General features: G+C 48.1%; 2 protein-coding genes and 2 long non-coding RNA genes across 6 annotated transcripts in view; 2 read left to right on the forward strand and 2 right to left on the reverse strand.

Moving 5' to 3' along the window:
* Positions 1-11: 11 nt before the first annotated feature.
* LOC144247431 (uncharacterized) lies at positions 12-1,872 on the forward strand. Its single transcript, XR_013341146.1, has 2 exons — positions 12-1,002; positions 1,466-1,872. It is a non-coding gene; the product is annotated as an uncharacterized LOC144247431 (long non-coding RNA).
* A 252-nt stretch (positions 1,873-2,124) lies between these two features.
* On the forward strand, positions 2,125-3,388 carry LOC116184397 (uncharacterized). The gene is made up of 2 exons (XR_004149168.2): positions 2,125-2,353; positions 3,192-3,388. It is a non-coding gene; the product is annotated as an uncharacterized LOC116184397 (long non-coding RNA).
* Positions 3,389-6,259: 2,871 nt separating this feature from the next.
* FNDC10 (fibronectin type III domain containing 10) lies at positions 6,260-7,303 on the reverse strand. Its single transcript, XM_021529884.2, has one exon. The coding sequence runs from the start codon at positions 7,301-7,303 to the stop codon at positions 6,647-6,649; it is 657 nt and encodes a 218-aa protein (XP_021385559.1). The 3' UTR covers positions 6,260-6,646.
* A 1,205-nt stretch (positions 7,304-8,508) lies between these two features.
* LOC110470343 (uncharacterized) overlaps positions 8,509-25,652 on the reverse strand; it is a 30,840-nt gene continuing 13,696 nt past the window's right edge. The window contains exons 5-13 of one of the 3 annotated variants that reach the window (XM_077788115.1): positions 24,972-25,122; positions 22,939-23,021; positions 22,594-22,746; positions 20,908-21,065; positions 19,532-19,722; positions 17,480-17,538; positions 16,949-17,113; positions 15,759-15,843; positions 8,509-12,999 (exon numbers count right to left, since the gene is read on the reverse strand). In XM_077788115.1, the coding sequence (XP_077644241.1) occupies positions 12,974-12,999; positions 15,759-15,843; positions 16,949-17,113; positions 17,480-17,538; positions 19,532-19,722; positions 20,908-21,065; positions 22,594-22,746; positions 22,939-23,021; positions 24,972-25,122 (1,071 nt within the window). In that variant the 3' untranslated portion in view covers positions 8,509-12,973. The remainder of the gene's footprint in view (positions 13,000-15,758; positions 15,844-16,948; positions 17,114-17,479; positions 17,539-19,531; positions 19,723-20,907; positions 21,066-22,593; positions 22,747-22,938; positions 23,022-24,971; positions 25,123-25,652) is intronic. The other 2 variants (XM_077788113.1, XM_077788114.1) reach the window with 2 other exon arrangements.

Below are 25,652 nucleotides of genomic sequence, written 5' to 3' on the forward strand. Positions count from 1 at the left end.
GGGGGAGATGGGCTGGGGTAGAGTTAAGCTGTGGAGTATGGGTCGCCTGATGTGTTCGGAGGGTGCTGGGCGAGGGCGGGCGGAGCCGCGGCGCGGCGCGGCGGAGGGGCCGCCGTGAGGGGATGGCCGGGATGGACAGGGGCGAGTGGAGCCGCGGCGAGGAGGCGCCGTGAGGGGATGGCCGGGAGAAGGAAGGGGCTGGAGGGGGATGGAGGAGGGCGAGTGGAATGTGGGTCACCCGACGTGTTCGGAGGGAGATGGGCGAGGGCGAGTGGAGCGTTGGTGGCCGGACGGGTCAGCAGGACCGCAGCGCGGTGGAGGCGGTGGCGGAGCGACCGCTGTGAGGGGAGGACCGGGAGAAGGAAGGGGCTGGAGGGAGATGGACGAGGGCGGAATATGGGTCGCCTGACGTGTTCGGAGGGTGCTGGGCGAGGGCGAGTGGGGCCACGGCGCGGCGGAGGAGCCGCCGTGAGGGGATGGCCGGGAGAAGGAAAGGGGATGGAGGGAGATGGACGAGGGCGAGTGGAGCCGCGGCACGGCGGTGGCGGAGGAGCCGCCGTGAGGGGATGGCCGGGAGAAGGAAGGGGATGGAGGGAGATGGACGAGGGTGAGTGGAGTGTGGGTCGCCCGACGTGTCAGCAGGACCGCAGCGCGGTGGAGGCGGTGGCGGAGCGACCGCTGTGAGGGGAAGGCTGGGAGAAGGAAGGGGCTGGAGGGAGATGGAGGAGGGTGAGTGGACCCGCGGCACAGCGCGGCGGAGGAGCCGCCGTGAGGGGAAGGCTGGGAGAAGGAAGGGGATGGAGGGAGGTGGACGAGGGTGAGTGGAGTGTGGGTCGCCCGACGTGTCAGCCGGGCTCCGCCGCGGATAACCGCGGCACGACCAGGGCGGAGCGGCCGCCGTGAGGGGAGGACCGGAGAAGGGACCGGAGGGAGCCGGGCGAGCGGAGCCGCGGCCGCCGTGAGGGGAGGACCGGAGAAGGAAGCGGCCCCGGAGGTTACTGGGTGAGGGCGAGCGGAGTGTGTGAAAAATGCCCGTTTTATGATTGGCTTTTGGCAAATATTGCAATGAACATTATATGTGTAATGTTAGGAAGTGACGCTGTATTAATTCTCTTAAGTAGCGTGTTAAATATAGTTTTAGGTTCCAACATCATGTTAAAAGATGTATGTGTATCTCATTCCTAAAAAAAAACTCCCCACATGCATAGTCTGTGGCGAGTTTTTTTTTTTTTGGAATGAGATACGCGCTTCCAGGAACACCTAAATCTTCCAAAGAAAATTAATTTATGGTTTTCTTATCAGAAGGAGCTAATTTCGCAAATATTGCAATGAATATTATATGTGTAATGTTAGAAAGTGATGCTGTATTAATTCTCTTAAGTAGCGTGTTAAATATAGTTTTAGGTTCCAACATAATGTTAAAATAGAGACTGTGGATGTGGGGGGAGTTGTTTTTTTTTTTTAGGAATGGGATACTCGCTTCCAGGAACACCTGAATCTTCCAAAGAAAAGGAATTTATGGGTTTCTTATCAGAAGAAGCTAATTTCTTCAGGCCTTGCTCAGACTCGGAGACGCTGTGGGGATTAAAGGAAACAGCTGACATACAACAGACAGAGTTCTTGTTTTAAATAGAATGTATGCATAACCATGAAGGATGTATGAATATGCAACAGGCTGTTGTTTTTAAGATTATTCCTTTGTTCACAAAACATGCTTTTCATGACTTAGTGTCCGAGAGCATCCGGACGTCCATAATTCTTTGTTTTTTATTGTCTTGCAATTGTCCTAACTCTAAACTTTATTACTCTAATTGTATTACTATTTTTATAATAATTTTATTATTATTAAACTTTAAAAAATTTAAAAACCAAGTGATTGGCGTTTTTTGACCCTGGCAAGAAGTCAAAAAACATCCGTGGCTTCGATTTTAGCCCATGGAACACTGCCAACTTTGTATGAGGAATTACAAGTCACAAGGGTTTTAGCAGTGTGACATCTGAATTCACACAGGGTGGAAAAGTAGAAATTGGAGGTTTTTTAGAATACAACTCCCACCACCGAAGCAGCAATCCCCGAATCCTGCTGCCTCTCCGGGCTGCGCAGTTACAAAGCCAGAAAAAAGCAGGTTTTTAGCCCAAATTTCGCTCAGTTTGGCACTAGATGGCAGCGGAACGCCGAGGGGGAAGCGTTTGGATGCAGGATTGAGTCATCCCGAGGAGCAGCAGAATTGGGCTCGACACCCTGGATGATCCCAGGGGGACCCGCAGCGAGCAGAAAGGATTGAACATGGAATTCTGCATTCCGGGAGGAAACGCGCTTTTACTTTAAACCGCACAAATCAGAACGCCAAAAGTAGGAGTTATTGCTGTTATTTATGTTATTTACCCACCGACTGGGGAAACAGGCTGGTTTCAGGATTGTTTTCTCGCATCCAGGGCGACATTATCACGGTGCTCCTTGCTCAGCCCAGCTCAATCCCGTTTTTCTGAGGTTTTTTCCCATCTCATAATGTTTTTCCCCTTTGGTCTCTTTGCACTATTTCAATGGCAGGAGGAGGTAAGGGAGCAGGAGAAACACAGGAGATAAACCAGGACATCAAAGGAGCAAATCTATTCCGCAGCCCAGTGAGGCAGGACTCTCTCCTCAGTGCTTCCTAAAAATATTTTCTGCCCTCCCAATGTGTTTTTTTGAGGAATTTTTCCCCATTATCACCACAGCACTTCCAGCAGAGCCTTTTCCTCCTCCCACAACCACCCTTCTCCTCTCCTCTATGTAAAGCCTTTCCCTCTCTCATATTTTCCATTAAAATTAAAGCTTTTCTCACTACCCCCTCAAATTTAACAAAGAAATCTTTCCCCTTTCCTCGTGCAGCCCTTTTGTAACCCAGCATTTCCCACCTAAACGTGTCCCCTGAGCACTTGCAAAAACTTTTTTTCCTTGGGTCTCCTCTCAGCCATTCCTATCCCTGCCCATCATCTTCTCAATTCTTATTTTGCAAATAACAAGACCTGATCCCCTGGTAATTGTGCTCAGGGAATGATCAGAGATGCAGTGACCAGACCTGGGTTGAAACAAGTCTCAGGGTGGTTTTAAAAACTGCCAAAAAAACCCCATCCAAGCATCCCTGCTGTAATTCCAAAGCTTTTACCAGGAATGTGACACTCTTACCTGCCTCTTTTCCTCCTTCCAGCTCACCTTTCTTTTGGAACAGGCTGCTGAAACATGATTTGCAACCCCATAAAACTGAAACTCCAGATCTCCATGAAAGCAAAACCCCAGCTTTTGCCTGCACCTCCAAATAAAGCCAGTCAGCTTTCAATTTACATCCCACCAAAAAAGAAAAAAAAAAAAATCAAAATGCAATGAAGAGAGATTCTTTGCCTGAAGCACACACTGTTTCCTCCAGAACACTCAAAGCTGGGGTCAAGCTGGGCTTTGAGCTGCTCACATTTGAAGCAGTTGTTTTCCTCCCATTTAGCACAGGGCGAGGAAAAAGCAGCTTGTTCTTGAGCATATAATTCTCCATTTTACCTCCTGGATGTGGCCTGATGTTTGTACTGGAAATGCCTGGATCAATGCAGGATAATAAAACACCCAAGAAAGCACCACATGGATTTTTAATAGCAGGTACTTGCCTAGAAACATGGAGAATGTGTAGTTGCCCTAGGAGCTATTTGCACTTTTTCCCAAAGCAGCTTTTTGGCAGTTATAAATCAGCATTCTGCCACTTCTTTATTGCTGCCTGGACAGGCCAGGATGGATTATCACTCCCCAAGTCACTCTGCACATTTTGGGAATTGCTGCAAAGCCTGGAGAAAGCTTTAACTGTGCAGTCACACTAAGGCTTGTGGCAGCTGAATTAGTACCAAGCTTGTGTACACGTAATTTCCCCTTTTATTATCACAAGAAATGTCTACATTCATGGTGGAGGAGATTCCTATAGTGACAGAAGGAAAAAATCCAGTTATCGACGGGTCAACAGGTATTTTGCTTAATGTCACACAAAATCAAACAGGGAACACTCTGATTTTCTTCTCCACACACCCAGATGTGTTCAATTAAAGATTAATCCACTGAAAATGAATGAGAAACTGAGATATTGTTTCCCACATCCCATTCGTAATGAATGGAAAAGGAAAAAAAAAGAGAAAATAATCCTTTAGAAAACTGCAGATTGTCTTCTATCAGGATTTATGTTATTTTTCTACCCTCTGCCCTGTTGCAATGCAATCCCCAGAGACTGATGAATAAAAATGTGAAATGACTACAAAAACACCTCTTTAGTATCTTCTAGGTGCTGTTTTAGGGTTATCTCATTATCCATTAGGGTTATACCATTATTATTATTATTATTTATTTGTTTGTTTGTGTGTTTATTTATTTATTTATTATGATCATTTACATTATTACCTGCAGAGGTAATCTTACTGTCTTCTAACTGAAGAGGCACGTTCAAAACTGTAAATTAAATTTCCATTTCCTCAGACTTACATCAGTGTTACCACCTGAATTACCCAGTTATCTATAGTCCAAACCTCTAGTAAATAAAATGGGAGTATTCAGAGAATAAATCCCTAATTTTCCCATTCATGTCATAATTTTACAGTAGGCAATGGAATATTATTACGACTGGTTTGGGCAGATTCGCTTTGAGTCAAGCAAGATCTTGAACCTTTAAATACTTATGAAGTTTTCTTTTCTTTTCATCATCCTCTAAATTTATTAAGTTCAATGCCAAGGTGGTACAAGGCTCGTGGTTTGTACAGCTGGTTTTCACATCTGGCAATTCGTGACGAGATGAGGAACAGAACAATGACATTGTTTGACAGAAGGTGACAGAAATATACAAAATCAGTGGCACCCAAATGCTCCTGTGCTGAGCTGGATACAGCAAAAAAACCCAAAAAAACAAACAAACAAAAAACCCAAAAAACCCTGCAACCTTTAAAAGACCAAAATTTGTCTTAATGTTCTTCAAAATTGCCTTTTCTTCCAGCAGTTGATCTCCTTTGGGGTAAAAACCCCAAAATGATGGCACCAGTGAGTCGCTTAAATCCAGCACAGAACACCCAGATGGAGCCAGCACGGAAACACAGCAGGAACAAGAAAGGAAAAGGTGCTGATGAAATGCAGACCTGCAGCTCCTCAGCCACCCCCAAGTTCCTGAAGAAGGGATTATGTTCAGTACAAATACTGTGTATTATTAAGGATTCCACACGCTTCCTATATTTACCCTCTACCACCAAGCTTAAACTTCACAAAGGACTTTCAAACAGGTCGTTCACCAGTGCTAAACATTTACACAAACAGATCACACAATCCCTTTACAGAAGAGCCTTTCTCCTACTTGTTTTTTTTTTTTTTTTTTGCTTTAAGAGCACACTTCCTAAGTGATAACAAATTATTTTCTGTGTTACAGCAGTCAACTACATACAAACAACACGTACTAAAAACTACCTCACTAAATACCTCTCCGAAGGTAACTACTTTGTGTATATATTAAATTTCAAGTAATGATCAGCCCAAGTTGGTTTGATTTTTTTGTTTGTTTTTTAAAGAAAACAACCAGACAAACCAACAACCAACAACACAAGAACACGAGGGAGATACAGTTAACTACAAGGACTAGAGGAACAGGTACACACCAATAGAAATGGGACAAATTCTCAGCACTAAGGCACAATAGAATCAGTACTAGAGTATGGCTAAAACCTTACTTTACTACAGCATCAAGTGAGGAGTTACCAGGGAGTGTTCCTACGCCCAAAACACTCGGCTACAACATCAGTGACTTCTGTGGTCAAGAAGCTTCTACCTCAGTGCAGCTGCTTTGCTAAAAGAGAGGATTTCAGGGGCCAAGGGGGTGCTCACTTATATCTTACTTATAATTAAGGGTTGGTTCCTACTTACTCAACAAAATGGAGTTTTCTTACTCAATTTATCCCTTTACCTGCACTCTTTGTAAAACTGTGACAAAGTTCTGATGTGAGAAAAGCAGGTGTTGGATGTTGGTGGTTGCTGGAGCTGACCAGGAAACCCCCGACCAGAAAACCCCTGTCGTTTTTGGATATTGGCCCCAAAATTTGTGACCACCGTAAGGCATGATACAAAACCCACCTAAACCACGAGATTAAGTGGGCTTTGGATCAAACACACACTTAGCTATGGGGTTTGTGGTCCCACCAGTCAGCTCTCCTGAACTTTAAACAACTTTACCCCACAGGAAAAAAAAAATAAAATAAATCAAGCGCTGGTCTAAGACCAAGAGGTTTTATGCTCAAACTAAAGGTGTTCTGGAGAGTCTTTTCAAACAGGCTCTCGGTAGGATCTGCCGTTTGCCCTTAAAAACAGACGATTTCTGGCACTTGGGGACCTCTGCCATTGTTTTTTGATCCGCTGAGACGCCACGAGTTCATCACCGCGAAGGCTCCGGCCGAGACGCCACCGCAGGAGGAAGAAGAGCTCGGAACTCCGCTGGAAACGCGCATCCTGGAAATTTGGGCACGGCAAAGCCAGCGCTGCCAGAACAGTCTGGAAAACCTCTTCCCAGCGCGGAAAGGACGGCTGCGGGAGCCGCCGGGCGCAGCACCACCATCACCATCATCACCATCATCACCACCATCATCACCATCATCCCCTCCCGCACTACGCGCGGCGCGCAGCGGCGGCCGCGTGTCCCCCGCGGCGCACCGCGGGGCTCATGAGGTTCTCGGTGATGTACGCCACGAGCAGGCAGATGAAGACGAGCATCACGCAGATGGATCCCCCCACGGCCGTCATGGCCACGACGATGTCGCGCATGGCCGCGGGCTCCACGCGGAACTCCACGCACTGCGCGGGCGGCGCGGGGCGCGGCGGGGCGTAGCGCGGCTGCAGGCACAGGCGGTAGCGCACGCTGCCGTGCGCCTCGGCCAGCAGGTAGTCGCGACACGCGGCCCCCAGCTCCACGCTGTCGCAGGGGAAGCGCGTGTAGGTGCCGTCCCACGAGCAGTTGAGCGCGAAGCCGCGCAGGGCGGCGGAGGGGCGCGGAGGCGGCGGCCCCCAGTGCCGCAGCCCCCACTGCAGCAGCACGCTGCCGTTCCGCAGCACGTTGGCCACCAGCGCGCCGCCGGCGGAGCGGTGCGCGCGGCAGCCGCGGGCCGAGCACTGGAAGCCGCGGGCCGGCGGGCGGAAGCACAGCCGCGCCCCATCGCCGCCCACCTTGTAGGGGCACCACGGCTCGGCGGGGTCGGCCTGGGGGTCGGCCACCCCGAGGCACAGCAGGGCGAGCAGAGGAGGCAGCAGGCTGGGCGTGCCGGGCATGCCGGCGGCCGCCGCCGCATGGAGGCTCGGAGCGAGCGCGGAGCGAGCGCGGGGCGAGCGCGGCTCGGCGGCGGAGAGAGGCGGCGCCGCCGTTAACTCTCGCCGGGCTGCGGAGCACCCGCCCGCTGCGGCCGCTGGTGGCCGCCCGGCCGCGGCGCTCGGGGCTCCGCACCGGGCGCTCCGACCCCGCGGGGGCGGGCTCTGGAGGCGCGGAGAGCCCGCAGGGACCGCGCAGAGGGATGCGGTGCTGCGACCCCGCAAGGACCGGCACGTGGGGCCGGGACCCCGCAAGGACCGGCACGGGGGGCTGAGACCCCGCAAGGACCGGCACGGGGGGCTGGGACCCCACAGGGGTGGGCACGGGGGGCTGGGACCCCGCAAGGACCGGCACGGGGGGCCGGGACCCCGCAAGGATCGGCACGGGGGGCCGGGACCCCACAGGGGTGGGCACGGGGGGCCGGGACCCCGCAAGGACCGGCACGGGGGGCCGGGACCCCACAGGGTTGGGCACGGGGTGATCCCGCATGGGGGGGATGCTCAGACCCCACAAGGGTTTGGTACAGGGATGCTCAGACCCCACAGGGGTTGGTACAAGGATGCTCAGACATCACAAGGGTTGGCACAGGGGGATGCTGAGACTCCTCAAAGGTTTGGTACAGGGATGCTCAGACCCCACAGGAGTTGGTACAAGGATGCTCAGACCCCACAGGAGTTGGTAAGGCATGCTCAGACCCCACAGGGGTTGGTACAGGGATGCTCAGACCTCACAGGGGTTGGTACAGGGATGCTCAGACCTCACAGGGGTTGGTAAGGGATGCTCAGACCCCACAGGGGTTGGTAAGGGATGCTCAGACCCCACAGGGGTTGGTACAGGGATGCTCAGACCCCACAGGAGTTGGTAAGGGATGCTCAGACCCTACAGGGGTTGGTACAGGGATGCTCAGACCCTACAGGAGTTGGTAAGGGATGCTCAGACCTCACAGGGGTTGGTAAGGGATGCTCAGACCCCACAGGGGTTGGTACAGAGATGCTCAGACCCCACAGGGGTTGGTAAGGGATGTGCCGACCCCACAGGGGTTGCCACAGGGGATGTGCAACCCCCACCGTCCCTCCCCCGAGCTCTGCTGTACCCACCGGTCCCGTCTTGGTCGAGTTACAGATTTCATCCCACAACAAACAATATTATTATTTTTTTTAAAATCTCCTTGGTTTTGATATGGTTTTTTATTAAAACAGCGTCCTGTTTTAATTTTTATAGCAGAACATAGGCATTTGTCTATATTTAACCTGTGAAACACAGCAATCCTCACGTTAGGTGGTTCAAACCCCCCAAAAACGTGCCTGGGATGGCCGGGAGGTGCCTCTGTCCCCGGGGCTGACACCAGCAGGGCTGCGGTCCGTGGCAGGGCTGGGGAAGGTGCCGGAGCTCCCCCGCAGCTGATGCAAACCTTGCCCCAAGAATCGCAGCTCCCACGGCTTTTATTTTCTCTCGAACACCGTGCTAACCGCCCAGCCAGGCCGCTTTAACCTCTCGGCTTTGGGAATTTCAATAAACTCGGCGAGGATGTGCTAAAGACACTCGCAGGAGGTGAGCTGGGAGCAGGGCTAACTCCGGGTCTAGCGCACGCCCTGAGACAGGAGGAACAAGGATTTTCCTTTCCCTGATTTACCCCAAATGCCATTTCCTCAGCCCTGCCTCTGGAGCTGATTCTGCAGCACAGGAGGAGCCAGCAGCGCTCCATCCCAGCTCCACACCGTAATTAAAATCTCAACGACCTTGAGAGAGGCACGCTTGTCCAAAAGGGGAAAGAAAAGAGCTCTAATGAAAGAATAACAAAAATACAGGATTAAACGGTGTTTGGAGAGCCTTCGAGCTGTTGAAATGGTAAAAGTGGCTTTAAGTCCTTTCCTGAGTAGCAGGGAATAAAAAAAAAAAAAAAGCAACGTTTCTTTTTTGGTTTTGATCAGGTTTTACATAAAGTTGTGGTCCAGATTTTAGAGCAAAACATAAGCATTTGTCTATATTTAGCTTTTAAAACAGCATAATTAACATATTATTTTGTTAAACCCCTCAGAAATGTGCCTAAACACATTGCTGTAGCTCCTCACTTGTTACCTGCTTAGAAACACATTGCAGTTAACTGTGTATGTTTTCTTTCAAAACACAATTTGAATTATGTAAGTCGAAAATACAACAAAAATAGGATCCCGAGGACTATTTTTATTTCATAGCCTGAATAAAACCAAACCCAAGTCATACCTGGAAGGTGATGCTTGCACATACACAAAGTGTAACTTGTAATAGTGTGGAATTTGTTTAAATAATTTTGCTTTCTGATGCATTGAACATGAATGGTCTGACAGCAGGACACCTTTTCCTGTTGGAAAAACTGCATTTTCCAAGTGTATGCTTCCTAAGGAAGTCTTTAATTTACCAATATCAAGCATTGGAGGTTATTTCCACATTTAGTTTTTCACCAGATTTAACGGGGGTGGCTGCTAACCTATGGAAAATTGCCAGGAATTTTTTTTTTTTTGATACCAAGAGGGATCAATTAAAAAAATTAGGATCAGCATAGAAAAGGATGCTGAAGGTGCAGTTATGGCTTGGAAAACACTTGGATATTGGAGCAGGGAGAGGTGCTGTGCTGCTGAAGGCACTTCTTGGCAAATTTATGTGTGGCATTCCAGCCGGGATGCAAAAAAAAACAAACCTGGAGATCTGGCAGCCCTCCCTGAGAAATGTCAGCGCGTTCAGCAAGTGGCTGGAGCCAAACCGAGCAAGTTTTTTCCTCCTTCAGACTTTGTGTCCTTCTCCTCCCGGCGGTGATTGTTCCCAGAGCTGTCCTCCTTGCCACGGCCAGGGAGGAGATCTGGCAGCAGCAGCCTCTGGCTTTTCTTGTGATTAACAACTCAGCCCGAGCTCTGCTGCGACATCCAAGGGTCTGGAGTGTGGTGCAAGGAAGGAAAAGGGTTGGCACAGCAGTGAACCCATCCAAAAAATGACAACGCTGCAAGTTAACTACACCTCCTGCGCTTTTTTTTTTGGCCTGGCGCTGTGTCTGAGCCAAAAAAACCCAAATATTTTTTGCCAGAGCCAAGCAGACCCACATGCTTTGGCTTGCTCAGCCTGGCCGTGCTGGCTCCCTGTGAATTCTTGGTCTCCTTGTTTGGTCTCTTAGCAATCCATCTGTTTCCTGAGCACTAAAACCCAGCCTGGGCTTTTTCATGGCACTGCTTCAGCATTCTGCTGCTCAGGCCAACCCACCCCTGTGATCTGCCCCGAGCTGTGAACCCCAGATTTTTGCTCCAGCCAGAGCCAGCACCACGGGGCTTTGGCTTTTCTGCTTCTCCTCCACTGCATTTATTGTCTCTTCTCAAGGAGACGGTGAAGGAGCATCAAAACTCGCTGTGGGCCAGGCAGCGAAGCACTGCCAACCTTACAGCTCACAATTTATGCAACGCTCTGCTAATTTTAGTCTCAGATATGGCCAGGGCAGACAGTCCCCAGGGCAGAGATGTTTGCTCTCAGCCGAGGGCAGCACATGCCATATGGTTCCTCAAGCATCCTCCGAGCTGGGAGCTCTGCATCCACTTGAGCTGCTGCAGTTCCCTCCAAGTCATAACTCGGAGGATTACTCACCCCAGCCATGCAAACACAGAGGATCTGCCTCCTAATTTCGATTCTCCTGCAGCCTGGATCCGTGAGCAGCCTCACCCCCACCGGGCTTCTATTTCCAGGGCTTGGTTCACTTCCAGTCGGGGCTGAAGCAGTGCCAGGCTGGGGGAGAGCAGGGAGGGAGGGCAGCAGGGGGAGATGAGCTGGGGCAGCTTGGGCACGGAGCTCTGGGGGTTCAGGGGTGCTGCCCTGACCCAGGAAAGGGAGGCAGATCTGCTCGGGATGCTCTGAAAAAGCAACTGCAGCCTCAGCTGCTCCGCCGTGAGCGTGCTATTCATAGAGGAGCTGCATCACAGCAGGGCTGGCAAAGCACCAGAGCAGCTTGAACCATCTCAGGGCATTTTGGGGAATCTTAAACCCCACTAGGGTTTGGTAGTGAGCTCCTTACTGGGCTCCACGAGCAGCTCTGGTACTTGGCTAAAAGATTATTTCCTAAAATTGTCCCTTTCCTTATTCTGCTCCGCTCTGTGCCAGGGTTGGACTTGCACAGCTGATTGTACTGGTAAGAAACACAAGCAGAATCAAAACAAAGAACCAAAAAGTCCCATGAAATGTAAATTTCAAGCTCCATTACAACCAGTGGAAGAAAAAAAACAAAACAAAACAAAACAAAAAAAAAAAATCAATGCTGTCAGAATAAAAAAGGCTGAGCTTGTTGGGAAATAAATATTGTTTTCCCCAGTGTCTAAAAGTGCTTGCAAAATATGCCACAAACAAGGGATTAAAAAGAGCTTAACTAATTGAAATAGAGAACAAAGATGCTCTGATTTGTTTACCAGGTGGTGACATTCAGGCACAAGCTGTGTTGGATGACTGAGGTCCCAGAGTCTGGTGGTGAGGAAGCACAGACAGCTCAGGCACAGGACAGGGAGTGGGACAGCTCTGCCCTGTTCTCGTCACTTAAAACAGGTTCTGAGCATCGAGACACCATCATTAAACCCCTTCTCCTTTAATTCTAAATTCCAGGGGGTCCAGCTGACTGTTCCTTCTTTGTCCCTGAGGTCGGGTAAGATGTCTTTTGGAGGCCAAGTCCCACAGGATTCAATCTTCTCCATCAACAATTCCCAGCTTGCTGATCAAAACCTGTCTAGAAGAAGCAAAATTGACTTTAGGTCCCTGTCAAGTGTTGGGAAACTGGAAATAATCCAGACAGGTTGGAACCGCATTCGTTGGGCTGCAAATATTCCTTTTTTCCCCGTTTCTTGGTGTGGCTGTCCCCATCCCCACGGGGAAGAGGCTCTCTCAGCTCAGGGAAGATGCACAGCATTGCACGGGGACACTCTGAGCCCAGCAGGACTGGCAAGGAGAGCTCTGCCAGGATCTGCTCCAAGTCTCTGGAGGGTCTCTGCAGCAGGAAGGGGGTGCAGGGGTTCACATCCCCCCCCACACACACTCTGCTGGCCGTGCTTGGTGCTCCAGGCAAAGAACAGGAAATTTCCTCTGCTTCCCTCCCCACCCTGCTCCAAGGACGTGTTAAAGAAACACTACTGAGCAAAATCATTTATGAAGACACATTCCTTTGTATTAGAGATCAGTCGAGTGAGTCCAGGGACCAGCTCAGGCACCCCTCTGCTGCACAGGGGGGGTAAAAAACACCCCCCAAAACCAACCAAAAAAGCCCTCTCCAGCTTCAAAAGGGGATGTGAAAAACAGGAGGGCGAAGAACGCAGTAAATCAAAAAAGTGCTTCTAAGAAAAGCAGCAGGATAAGATCATTCCCAGGCTGAGAGATCTCTGAGAGGCAGCAGGGGCCCCACACCCAGGTGGGATTTTCATCTGCCAAGCCCCTGCGAGGGGCTGCAGAGAGTTCCCTCCTCCTGCCTTCGCTCTGGGCAGTGCTTGGTGCAGGAGGCAGCTCCCAGGAGGAATTCCCATCCCCTCCTTCCTGCAGTAGCCCGTTTTTCCAGCAGCTCTCAGAAGTAGTCATCCTTCTTGCCACCCTGCCTTCCCACACGGTCCTTGTGCTCTTGGACGAGCTCCAGGTCATCGTTGTCATCGGCCTCTGCTCCGTGATCCTCCTGGGGGCACAGGAAGGAAAAATCAGCAGAAAGGAAAAGCTGGAGCAGGACACCCTAAAGCACACACCGTGCTGTCCCCAAGCTCCACCAGAGCAGCCCAGCTTTGGAAACCTGGGACAACAGGGAAGAACCCACCTCTGCCAGGTGTCAGAACTCAAAATGTCTCTCAGACATTTTTAGAGGTTCCAGGCCTTGGTCAGGAGCATTTTAGACCCTGGCAGGCAGCTGCAAACAGCTGTGATTTTGAGTTTGAGCCATGGAATGAGTTACCAACTTTGGAGGTGGAACAAGCAGTCACAAAGGGTTAGATGGGATAGTAAAGGTAGTTACAAAACAGAGGGGAAATTTTTTTAGTATTGTACAGAGGGGTTTTAGCACCTGTACAGGGGAGTTTTCACTTTGTACATGGGGGTCAGAAGTTCTAAGATGGAGGAAAGTGGGCTGACCCTGTTCTTCCTCCTTCTTCTTCCTTGCCTCCATGTTCTTGGTGATGTTGGCACTCACAGATTGGTTTAGAGTAGAAAAGCACTTTGTAATACAGGTAGTAGGTATTGGGGAAAAACTATAAATATGTAACATGTAATGTACCATATAAAAGAGAGCAGCAGCCCTGGGAGGGGGGAGAGAAGAAGAAGACACAGTCAGAGAGGATGTCAGGGTGTGTGTGTGCCTCTGCCTGAGCTGCTGAGCAATCCACAGCAGCCCCAGAAGAAAATCTTTTAGATAATTCACAATAAACTGCCTTGAGACCGAACAACAAGAGGCTGCAGAATTTTTCTTTGGAATCATGGGTTGGAGGAGAAATTTCACCACCACACGGGACCCCAGAGCAAGGCTGGGGTTCCCCCAGCCAGGCACCCTCAGGTGTCCCTGGCAGGACACGGAGGTGTTTGAAGCACATTTCATATCCTGGCAGTGCAATGCAACTCGGGCATCTCTGCCTCTTCCTCTGCTGCAGGAGGAGCAGAACGAGGGGCAGATGTAAAGAGCAGGAATGAGGAGGGGAAGTTTTACAGCCACCACATTTAAAACTGTGTCACCAGCCCCACCCAGGCCACGCAGCAGCCAGCACAGCCTCCATGGATGATTTTAGCTCCAACCATCCATTGTAGACACCTGCAAGAGGCCTGGAATCACTCAGTTCCCTGACACCAACCCTGCCCAGCCCGTATTTCCCCACTCCAAACCCTCAGCTCCTCAGCACTCCTGGGAAAACTGCAGAAAAACCCTCAGGAGCCACTCAGAAAGAGCAGGGGGAGAATGGATGAGGCTGGAAGAGGATTCATTTCTATCTCTGAGAGCCACAAGGTACCAGGGTGAGCCTCTCGAGCTCTTGCTTGAAAAGCTTTGATCTGGCCTTGGTGCACTGGCACAGCCTCGATTCCTGCTGTGATTGATTCCTCTGTGATTGATTCCTCTGTGATTGATTCCTGCTGTCATTGATTCCTGCTGTCATTGATTCCTCTGTGATTGATCCCTGCTGTGATTGATTCCTCTGTGATTGATTCCTGCTGTCATTGATTCCTGCTGTCATTGATTCCTGCTGTCATTGATTCCTCTATGATTGATCCCTGCTGCAATTGATTCCCGCTGTGATTGATTCCTGCTATGATTCCCCCTGTGATTGATTCCTGCTGTGATTCCTGCTGTGATTGATTCCCCCTGTGATTGATTCCTGCTGTCATTGATTCCTGCCGTCATTGATTCCTGCTGTCATTGATTCCTCTGTGATTGATCCCTGCTGCAATTGATTCCTCTGTGATTGATTCCTGCTGTCATTGATTCCTGCTGTCATTGATCCCTGCTGTGATTGATTCCTCTGTGATTGATTCCTGCTGTCATTGATTCCTGCTGTCATTGATTCCTCTGTGATTGATCCCTGCTGCAATTGATTCCCGCTGTGATTGATCCCTGCTGTGATTGATTCCTGCTATGATTCCCCCTGTGATTGATTCCTGCTGTGATTCCTGCTGTGATTGATTCCCCCTGTGATTGATTCCTGCTATGATTCCCCCTGTGATTGATTCCTGCTGTGATTCCTGCTGTGATTGATTCCCCCTGTGATTGATTCCTGCTGTGATTCCTGCTGTGATTGATTCCCCCTGCGATTGATCCCTGCTGCGATTGATTCCTGCTGTGATTGATCCCTGCTGTGATTCCTGCTGTGATTGATTCCTCCTGTGATTGATTCCTGCTGTGATTCCCCCTGTGATTGATCCCCCCTGTGATTCCTGCTGTGATTCCCCCTGTGATTGATTACTGCTGTGATTGATTCCCCCTGTGATTGATCCCCCCTGTGATTCCTGCTGTGATTCCCCCTGTGATTTATTCCCCCTGTGATTGATCCCCCCTGTGATTGATCCCCCCTGTGATTCCTGCTGTGATTCCCCCTGTGATTTATTCCCCCTGTAATTCCTGCTGTGATTCCCCCTGTGATTTATTCCCCCTGTGATTGATCCCCCCTGTGATTCCCCCTGTGATTCCCCCTGTGATTCCTCCCAGCTGCTGTTTGGGAATCATCCCACAGCTCAGCTGCTGCAGGTGGATGCAGACACGAGGGAGGAGGGGACAAAGAGCACAGAGGGTGCTCTGAACACCTGGAAAAGGCAGCAGTGGGCTCCAGCTTTGCTCTGGACACCTCACTGAGGCACACCTGGAGGCCCTGCTCACACCTGGCTCCCTAAAACCTGAGTCCCCCCAAGCTCCAGGCTGCCAACACCCCCAGGCGAGCCCACACCAGAGAGGGAAAGAGGAAGAACCTTGGTGTCGTACAATTTCTTGCTCCTGATCTTCTTGGTAGTCCTCCAGAGGGTCTTCCCTGGGCTTGGCAGGTCTGCCAGCATCCTGAAAAACACAGCCAGGCAGGGTTGGGAGTGCCCCAGCCTGCTCCCACCCCTGCCAGGGACACAGCTCCCTGCATCTACAATCAGGCAACAAAAACTCCATTTGCTTTTTCCATCCAGCCTCTTTTCCCACCTGCTGGCAGCTCCTCTCAGGAGGGCCCCAGGGCTGTTGCCTCAAGCCCCAGAATTCTGGAAAACTTTGGGTGATTTAGGGTAGAATTTTAGGGAGCACAGCACAGCCAGATCTGAAATCCAGGTATTTATGTCATGAATTCTTTCCACATTTGCACTAATCTCAAGGAGGTGTTGCTCTTCTGGTGCCAGCACCTCTCTTTTATTTGATTTCATTGGCCTGGATTTCTTTTTTCTTTCTTCATCCCACCATTAATCATGATTTTAGAGCCTGACAGATAAAACAGTCCTTTTTTAAAACAAGCAACGTTCAGCTGCTTGTCAAAACAAATGAACATTTCCCTGATGCAGAGTCTGGCTTCAGGCAGCAAGAAACACTTGGTGAAACAAATGGATTCCATCTGCAAGGAAGCAAACAAGGAGGCAGAGCTCTGACACACTGCCAGGAGCCTTGGACAGGGCTGCACTGCCCAGAACTGAGCACAGACTCAGATCATTGCCTCTGGTTCTGCTCCCAATGCATGAAAGGCCCCAATTCCACATCTCCCCATCTCTAAAGGTGTTGCAAGTGCCAGGGTGGGCTCCAACAAGCAGAGAGGATGAGGCCAGAGCAAGCTCTGGTGCATGGCTAAAAGATAAATTCCTAACCTCTGGCACCTCTGCTTATTCTGCTCCACTCTGCACCAGAGCTGGACTTGCACAGCTGGTTGTGCTGGTGAAAAACCAAAGCAGGATGAAAACAAAGAACCAAAAAGTCCTATGAAACATAAATTTCAGGCTCCATTACAACCAGGGGAAGAAAAAATAGGTTGGTTTTGACCAACGTGCCAAAGAGCTTTCTCCCACCTGCCACATTATGGATCCCTCCAGGAATCTGATGTTTCCCTCCCAGTCCTTAAACTCTCCCAAGCCCACCCATGCATCCTCAGCTGGACATCCCTCCCTGGCCCTGCTGGTTGTCCCCAGCCAGTCACCTTTGGTGGCTTCTCCTTCGACTCTTCTTTAAAGCTGGGCTCCTTCAACTTCTCCAAGCCTCCCACCTTCTCCTCAAAGTCGGGTCTCTCCAGCTCAGCCTCCTCAAACTCATCCTCGCCTTGGTTATTGGGGTCCTGGGCAGGATCTGCAGCATCATCTGGCATCTGGACAAGAAAAGCCTCCTGTGGAAGGGTATTCCCTCAGGAGGCACAAACCTGCCTTCCCCAGCAAGTTTCTTAAAAACCCCAAAACAACCTTTGCTGTCCCTCCACCCGCGAGGAGTTTGGAGGTGCACTTCACAGAAACTTCTGTGATTATTGACTTTTTGTGCTCCTGTTCCGAGGCAGATGTTGCATCCAGGCGAAGCGGGGCAGGATGAAAAGATGAACATTTTCCCAGGCAGGCTGGGCAGGGCTTGGAGCACCCTGGCACGGGGGAAGGTGGCCCTGCCCGTGGCTGGGACGGGCTGAGATGAGACTGAAGGTCCCTTCCAAGCCTTGGGGCGGGTTTGTGATGCTGGGGTCACTCACCATGGGCTCCTGGAGCGCGGGCTGAGAGTGCTCCTCCCTGCCGATGACTCCTGCATCTGCCGGGACAGGGACGGGGATGGAGACAGGGATGGGGACAGGGATGGGGACAGGGACAGGGATGGGGACAGGGACAGGATGGGGACAGGGATGGGAACAGGGATGGGGACAGGGATGGGGACAGGGATGGGGACAGGGATGGGGACAGGGACAGGGATGGGGACAGGGATGGGGACAGGGACAGGATGGGGACAGGGGCAGGGACGGACAGGGATGGGGACAGGGATGGAGATGGGGGCAAGGACAGGGACAGGGACAGGGACAGGGACAGGATGGGGACAGGGATGGGGACAGGGACAGGAGCAGGGACGGGGATGAGGACAGGGATGAAGATGGGGACAGGGAAAGGGACAGGGACGGGGACAGGGATGGGGACAGGAGCAGGGATGGGGACGGGGATGGGGACAGGGGCAGGGAGAGAGACAGGGACAGGGATGGGGATGGCAGCAGGGAGAGGGACATGGGCAGGGACAGGGGCAAGGACAGGAGCAGGCACAGGGACAGGGACAGGGATGGGGACAGGGATGGGGACAGGGACGGAGACAGGGACAGGGACAGGGACAGGGACAGGGATGGGGACAGGGACAGGGACAGGATGGGGACAGGGACAGGGACAGGGACAGGGACAGGGACAGGGACAGGGACAGGCAGTCAGCGGGGTCTCCCTGAAGCCACAGGCAGCCCTTGGCGGGCTCCTCCGGAGCTCCCGGGGCACGCAGAGCCCCGTGGGCTCCGCGGGGACACACAGACACGCCCCGGACACAGGGCCGGCCCTGCAGGGCCCGGCGGGAAGATCAATACACAGAGCAGGAACCCTGCGAACTGATGTGCTGTAGGTGTAAGTCACAATGTGCCGTGAGTGAGAAACTATTGGTAAGATGGTGAAAGGGTTTATAGAGTAGTAATGTAATTGTATAGAATCAGCTAAGGATATATAATATATAATTATATATTATGTATAATATATAATTATATATATTACATAATAAGGATATATAATATTAAATATATATAATATATATAATATATATAATATATTAAAATTATATTACTAATATAAATATATAAGATAACATTGTTATATAATAATTATTATATTATATATACTTATATATAATATATATTATGAATATAAATGTAATATTATCTATTATATATGTTATATGTTATATATATAACATTATATATACTTATAGTATATAAGTATATAGTATAATAGTATATAAGTATATAGAATATATACTATATATAGTATATAGCATATATAATATATAGTATATTTTATATATATATACTATTTTCTATACTCTGTATTAGATACTCTATATTACATATTACATATTACATATTACATATTACATATTACATATTATATATTATATATTATATATTATATATTATATATTACGTATTACGTATTACATATTATTATATAGTATATATTATATAGAGTATATATATTACATCATATAGTTACATATATAATATATATTATAATAATATTATATTATATATATAAATTATATCATTACAATATGTATTATAATAGAAGGATATGTGTGTACATGTAATAGTAGCCCATTGGATAAATTATACCCAGTGCGGTAGAATTAAGTAAAAGTGATGGGTTTGAAAAACAAAATCAACATTGTGGCAGCTTTCCATTGGATTAGAGTGTTAGATATTGCCTTGTAACAAATAAACCTTTGACTGCTTTTGAAACGTTGAAACAGAATTTTAAAATTTTAATATTTTAAATTTGAGTTTAATAATTAAAAAAAAAAAAAATTAACTCTCACGGCCTTCGAGGCTGATGTTTCTCTGAAAAATAAATTGATTTTAGCCCGACAGCAGTGCCACGCCTTCAAGTAAAGATAATAATTGGTATAATAATTTATAATAATTGGATAAGAATTGGTTAATAACTTATAATAATTGGTATAATAATTGGATAATAATTTCTAATAAACATTATAAAGAAAATTATTGCCATACCCATTTCCAGCTCCTCCTCGGCCGCCCTCTCTGCTGCCCGCTCTGCCCCTGTGCCGGGGGGCCGGGGGCTGCCCCTCTGCCCCCTCTGCCCCCTCTGCCCGGCCCGGGGGGCACCCGGGGGCACCCCGGGGTGGTCTCCTGCCTCTTCCTCGGCCCCCTGGGCCTTCCTCCCGCCAGCCAGGTCCTGCCAGCTGCAAAAGCAGAAAACACGCCAGAAAACTCGCTTAACCTCCCAGAAAACTCAGGAAATACTCTGTAAAACTCAGCTCGTATTCCAGAAAATTCAGTGTTCCAGAAAACTCCATGTTCCAGAAAACTCAGTCAATATTCTATAAAACTCAGCTCGTATTCCAGAAAACTCAATGTTCCAGAAAACTCAGTCAATATTCTATAAAACTCAGCTCGTATTCCAGAAAACTCAGTTCATAGTCCAGAAAACTCAGTGTTCCAGAAAACTCTATGTTCCAGAAAACTCAGTAAATATTCTATAAAACTCAGTTCGTATTCCAGAAAACTCAGTTCATAGTCCAGAAAACTCAATGTTCCAGAAAACTCAGTGAATATTCCAGAAAACTCAGTGAATATTCCAGAAAACTCAGTGTTCCAGAAAACTCAGTAAGTGCTCCCGAAAACTCAATGTTCCAGAAAACTCGATGTTCCAGAAAACTCAGCTTTTCTAATTAGCTTTTCTAATTAGCATGTCTTATCTCAAAATTTACATACAAATACATACTATATATGCATTTACAAATTAGCATGTCTTATTTGTAAATACATGACTATTAAACACAAAATTTTGTATGTAAATCAAAATTTACGTACAAACACATACTATATACCTTAAAAATTTTAACTTTGAGCTTTTCTATTAGCTTTTCTATTTAGCTTTTCTAATTAGAATGTCTCATCTCCAAATTTACATACAAATACATAGTATACATGTATTTGCAAATTAGCATGTCTTATCTCCAAATTTACATACAAATACATATTATATATGTATTATATTGCAAATGCATATAATATATGTATATATACCTTTGGTCTAACCCTAAAAATTTTAACATTTGAGCTTTTCTATTAGCTTTTCTATTTAGCTTTTCTAATTAGCATGTCTTATCTCCAAATTTACATACAAATACACATTATCAACTTTAAAAATTCCCTACAAATCTATTTCCCACCTGTGTACACATCCACTGGCTGCCCAGCCAGACTCCCAGCAATTCCACCAACACCAGTAACACACAAAAAACCCCAAAAAGCTGTTCCTCCACGCGTTTTTCAAGCCAACCCAACAAAGAGAAGAAGAGGGATGCACCTTTTGGGCATCTTCACCCCGAAAGCCGCCAGCAGAAGGGTTTGGGGTCACCAACCTTTGCCGTGGCACCTCTCTGCTGCCCGCTGGGCGCTGCCTGCCTGGCACGGCGGGATTCTGTGCCAGGGGCGTTTGTCCCGGGACAGGCAGGGCCAGCCCGGGAGCTTGGCTGGCCTGGTGGCTCCTCACCTGGATGTGCATCAGCATCTTCACGTCCTGCAGGGGAGACACCCGGCATAGCAATACCCACCAAGAAACCTTTAACCAAAACCAAACGTCCTCCAGAACAAAATTGCAGTTCTGGAATATCAAATACCCACCAAGAAACCTTTAACCAAAACCCAACGTCTTCCCAAAGAAATCTGCAGTTCTGGAATATCAAATACCCACCAAGAAACCTTTAACCAAAACCAAACATCCTCCAGAAGAAATCTGCAGTCCTGGAATGCCAAATACCCACCAAGAAACCTTTAACCAAAACCCAATGTCCTCCAGAACAAAACTGCAGTTCTGGAATATCAAATACCCACCAAGAAACCTTTAACCAAAACCAAACGTCCTCCCGAAGAAATCTGCAGTTCTGGAATATCAAATACCCACCAAGAAACCTTTAACCAAAACCAAACGTCCTCCAGAACAAAATTGCAGTTCTGGAATATCAAATACCCACCAAGAAACCTTTAACCAAAACCAAACGTCCTCCCGAAGAAATCTGCAGTTCTGGAACATGAAATATCCACCAAGAAACCTTTAACCAAAACCAAACGTCTTCCCAAAGAAATCTGCAGTCCTGGAATGCCAAATACCCACCAAGAAACCTTTAACCAAAACCAAACGTCCTCCAGAAGAAATCTGCAGTCCTGGAATGCCAAATACCCACCAAGAAACCTTTAAACAAAACCAAACGTCCTCCAGAACAAAATTGCAGTTCTGGAATATCAAATACCCACCAAGAAACCTTTAACCAAAACCCAACGTCCTCCCGAAGAAATTGCAGTTCTGGAATATCAAATACCCACCAAGAAACCTTTAACCAAAACCCAACGTCTTCCCAAAGAAATCTGCAGTTCTGGAATATCAAATACCCACCAAGAAACCTTTAACCAAAACCAAACGTCCTCCCGAAGAAATCTGCAGTTCTGGAATATCAAATACCCACCAAGAAATCCTTAACCAAAACCAAATATCCTCCCGAAGAAATCTGCAGTCCTGGAACATCAAATACTCCCCAAAGTCCAGGCCAAAATCCTTAACCAAAACCAAACATCCTGAAGTTCTCCAGAAGAAATCTGCAGTCCTGCCCAGCCTGCAGTAGAAGACTCCTCCTTTTATGCAGCCAAAAAGGAATAATTCAGATTCCAAAAAGGAATAATTCAAATTCCAAAAAACAATAATTCAGATTCCAAAAAGGAGTCATTCAGATTCCAGAAAGAAAGAAAGAAAGAAAGAAAGAGGAAAAGGAAAAGGAAAAGGAAAAGGAAAAGGAAAGGGAAGGGAAGGGAAGGGAAGGGAAGGGAAGGGAAGGGAAGGGAAGGGAAGGGAAGGGAAGGGAAGGGAAGGGAAGGGAAGGGAAGGGAAGGGAAGGGAAGGGAAGGGAAGGGAAGGGAAGGGAAGGGAAGGGAAGGGAAGGGAAGGGAAGGGAAGGGAAGGGGGAAGGACAAGAGCAAACTCTGAGCTTTGTTGCTTTGAAGCTCCTGGAGCCTTGCAGAATGCTTATCCCAGAGTTTTCCTGGGAATACCACACCTTCGGCCTCCCTGGCTGCAGCTGGCTGCTGGCTGGCACCGGGGGCTGCTGCCCCTTCCTTCCTCCTCCTCCTCCTCCTCCTCCTCCTCCTCCTCTCAAGCCTGGCATCTTCTGCAGAGCTTCCTTGAGCTGCCTGAACTCTTCCATCTGGGCCTGAGGGGAGCAGAAGGACACAGAGAAACCTCACCAGGGTTAAACATCTCCCTGCTGGGAACAGCCACGCCGTACTGGTTTGGCAGAGGGACATTCTAATGAAAAGATGTATTTTATGCGTATGAAAATTGGTAACCGGATTTCTTTTTAGGGAATATTTATTATTTAGGGAATATTTGCTCAGGTGGTTACCTGAGCATTGAGGAGCTGGGAGTGAACCTCCTGGTGGGCCTTCCTGAGGAGCTTGCTCTCTTCTCTGAGTTTAAACACCGTGTCTGCAGGAGAAAAAAAAAATGTTTAAAAATAATTTTTTTTTTTTTTTCTTCTTTTTTTTTTTTTTTTTTCAAGTGTTGCATCTCCCTTTCTCACCACAAATTCCTCCTGACCTCACAGATGTCTCCAAGCCCAGGAATCACAAACTTCATTCTTTCTAGAACTCTCTTCTCTCCAGCCTCTTTCCCAGCTCCTGCTCTCAGCTCAGGCTCTCGTGCATTTGCCACAGGACTCAGATACTCAAATAATTTGATTTTTTATTCCCCTGCCCCCTTGCAGCTGAAGAAAAGGGGGAGCAGGGAGTCACTGCCAATTCTTGGGGCAACTGGGAACTTAAGGAAAAAAAGCCAAGAAAGGTTTTTCAGCTCTGCTGAGCCCTGATTTTGGATCCTCAGAACACCCCCGGGACAGGAGGCGCTGGGGTTTCTCTGCACACAAAGTTGGGATGGGAATTTTCCCCTGACTGGCTGGTCTCTGCAATGGGCTGAACAGCACAGAAGGCTCAAAAATCACAGATATTTCTGATTACAGCATCTCTTTTCTTTATGTTCAGCCCTGGGACAATGCATTTTGCCACTGAGGTTGGGTGAGGGTTGGCATCAAACTGAGAAGGGAATTCTCATTGAGATCCAACCTAAAAAAACCCCTCCAGTCCCCTCTAGCAATGTGTATTTCAGGAACAGAGCAAATCAAATCTTTAGGTTTCATTTATTTGTCCTCAATTTCCCCCCTTTCTAACCCAAAAGCTCATCAGATATTAAACTGGGCTTTGTTGAGAAGAGGGAAAATAACCCCAAACATCCACCAGCATTTTGATGTTCCAGACCTCATCAAGTAGGAACAGATGCAAACCTTAAATGTAATTAAACAGCAACTGAATAAAACCCACTCTTTGGGAATTAAAGGGATCAGCATTGCCTACAACATTTGCACTATTAAATTGCATTTTACAGACCTACACCGTTCATTAAAAAAAAAAAATTAATTGCATTTTGTTTCATTTTGCTCCCAAGCTGAACTGTCAGAATTTGGGGGATTTGTTCCTACAGCAGCAGCACAGTGCTCCAAGATGCTGCAGATGGTCACAACAAATTATTCCTGGCGTGGTTTTGGGGGGCTTGCAGAGGAATCTCTGCCCTCTCTTTGGGGGAAATGGATTTGTAGGGAATTCTCCAGGCCTGGCAGAAGACTCACACAGTGTGTGCAAACCTTGAGATAAGAAATGCTGATTGAGAAATGAATGGGATAGGACAGACATTGCTGAGAGAGAAATGGAGCCAGAAACAAGTTTCAAATAATATCCTTGCAAATAAGACTGGGAACTTTGGAGAAATGGAACTGTGAAAGATGCACTGGAGTAGGAGCCACGAGGGGTAATTTTAGATTATTAACTTTAAGGCATTTACAGCGTGGTGTGGCTAAAGCTGACATGCTTATAACGTATTATAATTAAGAAATAGTTAGTTTCTGATTGTGACAGTGTGAATTATAGCACCTGAATTGTCTCACCCTTCTCACGAGACTGAAAATGGAATAAAAGCTTGTAAAACATCTCTCAGCTGCCCCATGTCTGGGTCAGAAAAGGGTTTTAGCCAACAAATCCCAATCCCAGTCTGTTGCTATAGGACACCTGAAAGTACAACGCGAGCTCTCTGCTATTTGCAAGGTAAAGAAAAAAGTTTATTTTCTAATTCTAACTGTCATATTTTTCTAAAAGTAACTTTAGATTAGAGACTAAATAAGCTACTATTCTAAAGACATTAAACAAACTCCTAATGTATCAAGTTTCTCCACCCCCATAAAGGAATGCAAAACGATATGTTGTTTATAAAAATTGTGTGAGAAGGTTTTCTAACACAATGCAAACTTAAAAAGGTTTAGAAAAATCTTAAAAATCAAAACAACGCCAAGTCCTTCCTCAGCCTGGTGCTTTCAGGGGGTTTCAGCCTCACCCTGCAGGTTGGTGACCTCGCTGTCCTTCTCCTGCTGCAGCTGGGCCAGTTTCTGGCTCTGGCTCTCCAGGCTCTTCCTGTGCTCCAGTTTGAGGCTGTTGTGCTGCAGCTGCAGGTCCAGCAGCTGCTTCTTGACATCGTCGTGCTGGTTCTGGGGAGGCAAAGAAGGGTCAGAGTGATGCCTTGTGAAATCTGCCCTGGGACAGAGGCTGGACAGAGCTAAAGAATAAATCAGGATTTATGAAAGGATCTCCATGGATCCACCTCGGGCAGCACAAGAGCTAAAGAATAAATCAGGATTTATGAAAGGATCTCCTCATGGATCCACCTTGGGCAGCACAAGGGCCCAGCCAGGGCTGCACCCAAGATGAACCAAAATGGGCCCAAAAAATGGATGATTGGTCACAAAATGATCAGTTCTGCTCAATTTGCACCTTGGAGTTCATTGTCCCATTCCAGCTCCAGCCCATCAGTCCCATCCTGCTTGTTTTTCTCTCTCCAGCCCACGCTGTTGGTGCTCCTGGGCTGAGATTTGGATCATTTGTCCTTGGTGCCCAGCTGGAGCAGGAATTGTTTTGTCTCTGCTCTGTGCAGAGAGCTCAGCATCCCCTCGTGTGGAGCTCAGAGCCACACACTAAAGCAGCACAGAATGTGAAAAATAGAAAAGCCAAAACCTGAGAC

This window comes from Lonchura striata, chromosome 24 (assembly GCF_046129695.1).
Source record: "Lonchura striata isolate bLonStr1 chromosome 24, bLonStr1.mat, whole genome shotgun sequence".
NCBI classification, from domain to species: Eukaryota; Metazoa; Chordata; class Aves; order Passeriformes; family Estrildidae; genus Lonchura; species Lonchura striata.

Excerpts from the sequence above, each read along its gene's own strand:
- FNDC10 (XM_021529884.2), bottom strand. The coding sequence starts at position 7,303 with ATGCCCGGCACGCCCAGCCTGCTGCCTCCTCTGCTCGCCCTGCTGTGC.